Here is a 10133-nt window from a genome sequence, read left to right on the forward strand (position 1 = left end):
CTGACTTCCTGCCCTTTGGGTTGGGGGCTGGACTCGATGATCTTCCGAGGTCCCTTCCAGCCCTAATATTTATGAAATCCCATACCCACTCACACCCCCACATGCTCCCTCACCCCACTCCCAGACCCCCACCCCCTCCCCCACAGCTCCCCAGAAATCTATATCTATCCCACCGCAATATACAAGATTAAGACTTCATTTTAAGCTATTGTGTGATCAATTCTATATACACTACACAAACACATGTAAATCTGGAAATTTAGAAAAAAATGTTTTTAATCTAATTAATGAATGTTGTAGATGTTTACTTTTTACAATATAATTCAGTATTTTTCTGGTTCTGAGATGGCAAAACCCCTTGCTGAAAGGAGTACTTCTAGGGGCAAGGGGAGGGACTTCTGGTGGCAAATGTCAGGGGTTAGGGGGTGGGACTTCTGGTCACAAGATGGCAACCAGGGGACGGGGCACCTGTCAAGGGGTGGGGTTACCCATGCGGCCCTCAATGGCTTGCCACAATTTGGTAAGCAGCCCTCCACCCTAAATAATTGCCCACCCCTGGGCTTCCTGCTGCAAACTAAGGAGCCTAGAAGTTCCCATTCTAGTTGTAGTTATCAGGGCTTTTAAGCTTCCCACTTCATAGCAGTGGATCCCCTTGGCTCCAGCCCAAATAGTCTCCCAGAGAAAGGATTCCTGGAGGCAGAGCCAACATATGAAACCAGTACCACCAACTGTTGGGGATTTTCTAGTACTGTGTCCCAGTATTTCTGAGGACTTCCTGAAATGAGACACTCGTACCAATTCTAAATAATTGGTCCTGGATTGATACCACCAGTCAGGGCTGTACAGAATCTGCTAAGAGGATGCAGTGCGCCATTGTGGGAATATTGCTATACTTTTCTAGGTCATGATGACATAACAGTCAGTTGCTTGTAGCTACATTTGGACCTAGAGACAACACTGGTACATCACCATGTACATGCCATTGAAAGAGTTAGCCCTGATAGCAGAGTGCATTAGTCTGACTGCAGCACAGCACTGTGATGGCTATGCTAACTGGAACCAAGGTGGTATAAACTACTTCAGCCCCAGAAGTCTGTGGAATGCCCAGTTCTGAAACCCAGATTTTGCTCCTATGTCAACACCTGGACTTTTGGGGCTGTCCTTTATCCTCCTACAGCAGGGGTTGGCAACCTTTTGGCATGGTGGGACACTGCTTAAGACCCAGCCCCACTGCAGGCTGCAACCCCACAGCAGCCACAAGATGCTACAGAGGAAATGAATTTAAAAAAAAAAAAAAAAGAGAGAGAAAGGCAGGTACTAGGACTCTATGGATGCTGCCTCTGTGGCTCGAGTGTGCTGCAGATTGATTCTAAGCTACTGCAACCAGATCCTCTCCCTTCACAGGCTGGAGTTCTAAAAAAAAGTGACAGACTGGGTCAATAAAAAAGTTAAGAGTCAAAAACAGGATGCATTTGGAATAAGTACATTAGATCAGAGGTTCCCAACCACCGGGCCGTGGCCGAGTACCGGGCCACAAAGCGTGGGCTGCTAGGTCACAGCACAAGCCAAGTCCCGGTTCCAGCTCCCGGAACCAGGTTGCTTGCTGCTCAGATGCGCACTGTCCCCGGCTGCATCCCCTGGCCTGGCCCAGTCTGACGGCTCCTCGCTCCCATCCGGTTCTGCTGTTGGATCGCAGTATAAAAAAAGGTTGGGAACCACTGCATTAGATTATCTGGATATGACGAAGTACAACGAAGATGCTAAGAAAGAAAAGTGTATTATTTAGATCATGTAACCATGAGTTCACAGCAACTGGAAAGACTGATTTTATTGTGTATCATGTGAATTACATACAATTGAGGCTGGAAATGTGTTTTATACCAAACACTCAAAACGTATATGGACTATAATGTAAAGCTGTTATAAGAATAGAATCAGTTGCTCACAATATCAAAGCATAACCAATGAGTGCAAAATCCCATTTTAATTCAAATTTCTAACAACATTTATTTGCACAATACAGATTATTAATCAGTTATTTCATTTCTGTCTCCATTGTAGATACAGTGTTTTTCAATTGCATTATTCAATTGCATTAGCTTACCTATTTACCAGTACCATCACAACACTCATCTTACTGTTTGGTGCCTGTGATTCATACAGATATCAAGATTAGGATGGATATCATGTTCGTTTTATAAAGAATACTTAATATAACCCAAAAATGGAAACTCGAGTTCTTGAAGCAGCCTTGCCAGTGTGTAAAATGGCATCCACCTCCAAAAGCAGCATTCATATCAAATAATCTTTTTGACAGGTAAAGCAGCTTTCTTCTGTAGACACACATCACAACATCAGATTTCACTTAACTGTACAGTCAACCTGTCTCTAGATACCACTACATAAATACAAGGGACATCACATCTTGTGCTGTCTACAAGACACCTATTCTAAATTATACGTGTTAAAGTACATAAATATTGTGAATATTTCAAGAATAAAGTGCTTTTAAATATCAAGCAGATGAATACACCTTAGTATTTGTACCACAGGAAAAGGCGGCTCCATTTTGGATAAAAGAATATTCATGCAATTAATCTGCAGCAATTCTCTGCACTAATTTATAGTAATACTATTTATCACCTCAGTCCCAAGATACACAGGTCAGGTACAGCATATATACTTACAAAAAACTCAGCCAGTACTTCAGATTAGCATATATTTTTAAACATTGCTACAGCAGTTATTTTTTTCCTTTTTAAAGCAGCCAAGACTTTGGTAGTGTAAATGCAGTATACACTGAAGATACCACTGAACCAGTAAATAACATATTATGCAGCTGACAGGAATGGAAAGAAGAAAAAATCAAAAGCAAATTTAATGGCGTTTTGAACTGTGGTTCTCCAGTCATGCTCTATTTTCACATGCTTTCCTGCAGGTGTAAGTTTTGACATACAGTTTAAGCAAGTGATTGCTTTCAGTTCAAAGACAGGCCACTTGCTACCAAGACGACCTTCTAGAATTGTGCTGAATTCAATAGTGCTTCCTTGCCTCAAGTTCAGCAACACTTTCTTAAACTCATTGCTCGCCTTTAGCACAATATCTTTGGTTATATCATCTTCCTCTATAAGTTTAGTTCCATTTACGCTGTTGAGAGGCACGCCCACCGTTATTTCAAATTTATATCGATCAAACTTTTTCATGTGGCAGTTATGTTTAGTGAGATACTTGAGACGACACAGTTCCTCTTCCTCCATAGTGATATTTTTTGGGTCACACACAGGATACGTTTCACCATATAAACATCTCATCCAGTCACCAATAAACATTGGAAGCATGTTTATTGCAGATTCTGCACTATTGTCAATTTCTGTAACCCTGACATATTTGAACCGGCCAGTCCATGTCACTCTGTGTCCTTCTAGATGACTACATAAAATCTGGGTGCGTGCCATGTTAGTCTCCTTCCATCCCCGGGGTCCGCAGAGGAAGGCATACTGATTCCAAGTCAGTGTAGAGTTGTAAACCTTCATTCCCTCTGATCGGTACACATAAAACCAACAGAACAACACAACAGCGGTGATCCACACCAAAATGAGTTTTACAATTGAGCTCCGGGTTAGAGATTTAAGCATGTCAATTATGAAATAGTTAGTTTTTGTCCACCATCGGAAAACCAAAGGAATACTACACAACACAAGAGTCACCACAATCTTCATGAGCTCCAGAGAGATGAACCACTTTATGAAATGGACAAGAAACATCAGTGCAATGCCTACTAGTAGAACTGGGAGTGCAAAGAGAAACAGAAAGTATCCAACTGATGCACGAATGAGACCAATGCCAGAGGACTCTCGCAGAATAACCACAGAGAGTTCACACCACATAAAACACACTAGATATGGAACCAGGTAACAGTAGGTACCTTTAAAATTCCTCAGTTGTGCCATTCTAAAGAAAAGGTAGAACAAGTACAAAAACAGAAGGCATGGTATGCTCACATTTAGAACAAGGAAGTGGCCTACAGGAACAGTAAAGAAGGTTTTACCTAACAATTTCAGGTAGCCCAAGTTTACAGGCAGTATCTGCAAGAGTGACAGGAAGCCAGCTGCTAACTCAGTCAATAACGCTCTTCGTGTGTAAGGTTCTGCACATGTGCTTAAACTCAAGTAACTTGTTACCGTGAAGAAAAGAGAGATGGTTGCCAACTCTGAACACGGTATGCAGTCTCTGCTTGCTATAGGGAAGGAAAAAATGACAAAGAATACTGAAAGCAGAAAGTAAATGTACGGCTCTAAGTGATTCCACCCAAAGTTCACTTCAGCTTGCTCAACATCTAGGTTTGGCTCAAAACGAAGTAATAAGTCAGTTAGAGTGCGGAAGTTTTCCCAGGCCTTACTGTCTTGAAAAACTTTCAGTGTACAAATCACCATGGAAATAAAGGAGAGATAGAAGATGACTAATGGAATAATGAAGGCAAAAAAATCAATTGTTAAATTACTGACAATAAAGAAAAAGATGAGAGCATTTATGTGGTGTGTGGGAATAATAGTAGACAGCCAATGCATTCCCGCTTTAGATGCGATTTCTATGAGGTGCTCTTTCATTTCCATAATGGCATGAAGTGGATATTTTACAACCTGGAAAAAGAAAAATATGTTGTATTTACCAACACCACTGTATACGTACAGTGTTCTTCACGTTAAAACAACAGCAGGCAGCCAGTCACACCTAATGTGACATGATAACAAAATGAACCTTTTCTGGGAAGGTTATTTTAAGCTGCCCTTATCATGTCCTTATACATTATCCAACTGTTTTGATATTTACTGCTTCCACAGAAAAAAAACCCAAGTCTCATTACCCATGATGCATACTGATCTAGCATGTTAATCTGCTCAAGGATAGCCGCTCTAGATTCCTGATTTATACTATGCCCAGAACATCGCTTACAAATAGCAACTGTATAAATGAAATTATGTACCCACACAAGTTGTAACATTACTTCTACTTATTTTGTGAGACTAAATATGAGTTTTGAAGTTAGAGGCAGAATCACTTCAGTTTCAACAAATTAGGAACCCTTCAACAAGTCTCATGAGATATGTGCTTAACACTGTTTTACCTTTAGTCGCAGTGGTAGTTCCTCAGGACTCTTGCCAGCCAATTCATCATCATCATCATCTTCATCCTGCATAATCAGGTTGGAAGGGATGATCCCCTTTGCATATTTCTTGGTTATTTCGACAAAATCATCCAAAGCTATATACTTCTTAGCTATAAAAATAAAATGGAAGTTACTAAAATCCTTCAGAATCACACCCTGGTAGCTTTAAAGGATGAGCCTCCTTAAAACCGAGAAGGAAGTCATTTGCAAAACAAATGGTAGACTGGTACTATGGTGAAATCTAAGTTTTCATAACAGGTCCCTACTTAGTGATTCACTGAGAGATGAGCTAAAAAAACCCAAACTACTTCTACAGGCACCACACTATCTTCTATCAAGCAACCACACTATCTTCTGAGTTGAGTGGGTCACGTTTATGTTTTTTTTTTTTAACGTTTTAAGTATTTCTTAAATGTAATGCACAAATGATATGGATAAAAAGCTGATGGACATGGGTATCTGATAAAATTCTTCAAAGGAGGGAGGCCAATGCTTTTAATTAAACACAATATGCTATATTTAATATTAAATATCAAAACATTGCCAGGATTGCAGCGTAAGTACAAAAAGTATTTACCCATTAGAATAAGCATAAGCCCCTTTAAGCGCTCACGTGGTCATTATTTTTCAGATTGGTTTCTTAGCTCAAGAAACATAATGAACCAGGGCTTTCCTTCCTCCCTTTAGGTAATGAGGGCTGTCCAACCACAGGCTGCATGCAGCCTACAAGGTGTTAAGTTGCAGTCCCCACCAGACCATGACATGCTCCCACCTCCATCCCCTTCCTAGGGGGCAGTGCATTACAGCATGGCATAGCACAAGGCACTCAGGGTGAGGCCAGGGCACAAGGCACTCAGGGTGAGGCCAGGGCCATGCAGTGTACAGAAGACTTGGGGAAGTGAATGTCTACACAACACTGGTGGTGGTGGTGGTGGTAGTAGTAGTAACCGGGGAGGTGGGAGGGGGTAGAAGAGCCCATGCAAACATGCACTGCTGCTGGAGAGGATGAGGGGTGGGGGTCAAATACAATGTAACAAAAACTTATCAGGCGTATCAGCCCAGGAGACTGTGACCTCCCACTGGTGTGGGCCAGGGGCATATGGCCCCTGATCACTTAGAAGTTGGACAGCCTTGAGGTAAATCATTAATTACATTTTAAGTAAGAGCAGGTTTTGTGCAATGTTAAAAAGAACTATAGAGAAAAACCCAATGTCAAACTGAAAGTCTGCCTTACTGAATCAAGTGTCAGTTATTTGGGAAAGATGTTGCACAAACCTACAATTATATCTGTAACTAACTTTAAAAAATGAGTAAGTCACACAGATGATTAAACATGAGTTTTCTTCTTATTAGTTTTAACTGATTGTGAGGCCGGGTGCAGTGCACTCTTTCAAAACATATAAGCACAAAAACATATGGGTGGAATGGACCACATGAGGTCAACTAATCCAACCTCCTGTTCTAGGCAAGATAACCTCAGACAAACACGTGTGTAACCCACACTTTAAAAAAAAAAACTTTAAAAAGGATGTGCAAGTACACTCCCAGCTCCTTCCACATCTAGACCTACTTGTTAGTGTGGATTAGTCCATTTCTGTGGAAGCCAAATCTGATGTCATTTGTAAGGAAATATAATTAACACCAAATTTCTTCATACACTGAAGCATCACATATATTACTTGAGATATAAAAGACTTCTGAATGACAAAACCTATAACAAACCTCCTACATGGTAAGTTTTAATAGTCAGCTGACATGCTAATATACAGAAGCAGGTCTGTTTTATATCCATGTGAGCCCAACTTAAAGGCAGGAAATCAGTCCAATCCACTACATTCAAAATGACATAATAAATTTAGAGGGTTTGAGACCCACATTTGTTTTTGTTTGTTTTTTTAAAGTAGAATGCTACTAGTTAAATACTGGCTCTTTGAAGCCATGAAATCAAGCAAAGTTGCTTTCTTAAGAAGCTTATCATATTAAAAAAAAAAAGAGGTAAGATACAGCAGTGTGCTTTACCCTGATGTTCAACCTCACAAGTAGGGATGTTTGTGTATTTAACATAAAATTTAAAATTTTAAATATCCTCACCCTGCACTGCAAGCATACTTATTGTCATACAAAACAACATCTAGTACTCCTTCTAAGCCAAAGAAAACTCCATGAAATGTTTTAACTTTTTGTTAGTATTCTCATATAATCTTATTCACTCCTTTCACAGATTTATAGACTGATCTAAAGACCACAGGATTCAATGGGAGTCTTTCTACCGACTTCAGTGCATTTAGATCAGATCCTTAATGAACAGGCAGCATTATCCTACTAATGAACGGCGCGTGCCTCCGGCAGCTGGAGGGGCATGGCGGTGGTGGGAACACGGCAGCAGTGGTGGGAGTGAGGGAGCTCCCGCAGACGTCGCTGGTGCTGTCGGCAGTGGGTGGCGAGCACCGACCAAGGGTTGGTGACCACCCGCAGCCGCCACCAGCGGGAACTGAGGACTGACTGCAGATGCTGCCAGTGGCAGGGTGGTAAGCAGTGACCGCCTGCAAGCACCGCTGACACTGGTGGTGCCTTTTTGCAGGGGGTGCACCGCCACACTCAGGGAGTGCACATACACCTGGCATGCACCCCCTATGCATCATCCCATTCCTACCAGGACACGAAGGTGATGCTATTTATAAAAATGAACAGTTTTTTTTAGCTGCAGAATGCTTAACAAAAGGTGTCTGGAGTAGAGCAAGATCCTTTGACAGCACTTTTGCAGGATTATGGGATAGGCTATGAGAAGGATATGCTGTTATATCAAACAAAGACATTTCCTTTCTCAGGCACTACCCTCAGTTTATTTTGGGGAGGGCGGCATATAAATCTAACAAATAAACGAACAGAGAAACAAATAAACAAACAAACCCCTAACCACTGACTATGTCACATCTAATATTCTATATATACTTTCCCTGGATTGGATATCTGCAAACCGATACCTAGCTTTAGAACTGCCTACCAAATGCATCAATGCACTTCATAGGGGAAAGTTTCTTACTAGAAAGATAGTAACTGCCCACGGTCAAGTAAAGAAGTAAAAGTCACTAATAGCTGTTTCTGTTCATCTCTGGCAGGGGTGGGCAAAATGTGGCCCGGGGACCAGGTGCGGCCACAGGCCATTCTATCCAGCCTGCAGGGCCCCTAAAAATTTAGAAAAATATTTATCTGCCCGTAGCTGCTTGTCATGTGGCCCTTGATGGCATGCCAAAACTCAGTAAACAGCCCTACGCCCAAAATAATTGCCTACCCCTGATCTATGGGCAGCCACAATCAAGCTATTTCCTTTCCATAGTTAATTCCTACTTTAAGTATTTGATGACAAATTTTCATTTTTAAAAGCTAGTAGTATTTTGACACTGAAGTGTCTCTTAAATTGATATTAAAAGCATATGTTGTAGGCTCTACTTCATTATTCACAGATTTTTCTTCAATTTGCTTATGACAAATTCCCTTGCCTACCCCACTACAATGCAAAAAAAATGCACATCAATTTCTGCCTACACTTGCTTGTAGATTCATTTAATCTCATGTTATTTTATACCTGCCATTTAAAATTTCAGAAAATTACTGACCCTTTTTCTGACTCTCTTGTGAATTGTTAGGGGATCCAGAACAGAATAACCTGTTTTGTGTATATCTGCCATCAGCACAAAAGAACTGCTGATTCAGAAGGTCAGTAACTAAGAGACAGAACATACAACAGCACCATCTTATATATGTGAAAGCAAAGGACATCTAGGGAACTCAGAAAGGGATGTTTTACAAGAAGGCAAGAAGAAAAAATGTGGTAGTATTGGCCCTGAAGGATGATTTCTATTCATTCGGAAATGGGAACTGAGTAACAAAAGATCTTAAACTGTTTAACACTTGAGACCTGAACCTAAGCTTGGCTCTCACTTACGTACCTTCATTAAAGTACTGTTATTCATCTCCCTCTCACAAACTTCCCCTGTTATAAGGCTTCTTACAAGTATGAAAAAGGTAACAAAAGCTACAAAAATCCACAGTTCACCCTGAGAAAGTTTTGTAGGTTCATTTGGAAGTCCCAAATATAATGAATCATACAAACTTTGGAAGGAGAGGGACAAAGTAACCATATGGAACGCATACCTGAAGAGAGTTGTAACATGTCAAAGCCAAAATAAGCCACTAAGACATAAATTACACTTCTAAACATTGAATACATTTATTATTTACTGTATACATTTATATTCTCACTAGGAATGTAGTAAAACACTGGAACCAGTTACCCAGAAAGGTTGTGGAATCTCTGTCCTTGGAAGTTTTTAAGACCCAGCTAGACAAAGCCCTGGCTGGGATGATCTAGTTGGGGATGGCTCTGCTTTGAGCAGGGGGTTGGACTAGATGTCCTCCTGAGGTCCTTTCCAAAACTCATTTTCTATGATTCTACAATTCACTCTCTTATTTGTATTGTTGCTAGTGGTTGTTATAATTATTAACTTTTCTGCTACATACATATGCACATTCACTCACACAAAATAAGAAATCTACAAAATATATTTACTATTATATATTGCTAGGTATTTAATTGCAGGACCATTAGAACAGCCATGAAGAAAAATAAGACACTCTTTATATGAATTTGACATTTTTTATGGGGGGGAAAAAAATCAAATTGGAATTGTTCTGCAAGTCTCTCACTGAAGTTCAGGTTAATTATGATGCTCTTGGTACAGCATATATTATGCATGTTCTGGTCCGTGCATGATCTTGTTTTAAAATCTCTTTCATCCTCCTACATTTTCTTCTACTTTTCCTTTTTCTGTTTCTTTAAGTTATATATATGAAGATTAGCTACTGAAGGACAATATTAGGAGCACAGAGATTACCATGGCAGGCAGGCCAACCACTGTCTCTCTCTCTTTCTCTCTCTCTCTCACACACTCACACCCCCCCCCCC

General features: G+C 40.6%; 1 protein-coding gene across 1 annotated transcript in view; it reads right to left on the reverse strand.

Annotated features, from left to right (window-relative positions):
- Window positions 1–1810: 1810 nt before the first annotated feature.
- WFS1 (wolframin ER transmembrane glycoprotein) overlaps window positions 1811–10133 on the reverse strand; it is a 42857-nt gene continuing 34534 nt past the window's right edge. The window contains exons 7-8 of the mRNA XM_019526374.1: window positions 5126–5277; window positions 1811–4640 (exon numbers count right to left, since the gene is read on the reverse strand). Coding sequence (XP_019381919.1) covers window positions 2832–4640; window positions 5126–5277 — 1961 coding nt within the window. The 3' untranslated portion in view covers window positions 1811–2831. The remainder of the gene's footprint in view (window positions 4641–5125; window positions 5278–10133) is intronic.

This window comes from Gavialis gangeticus, unplaced genomic scaffold (assembly GCF_001723915.1).
Source record: "Gavialis gangeticus isolate Ggan-Ray unplaced genomic scaffold, GavGan_comp1, whole genome shotgun sequence".
NCBI lineage: Eukaryota > Metazoa > Chordata > Crocodylia > Gavialidae > Gavialis > Gavialis gangeticus.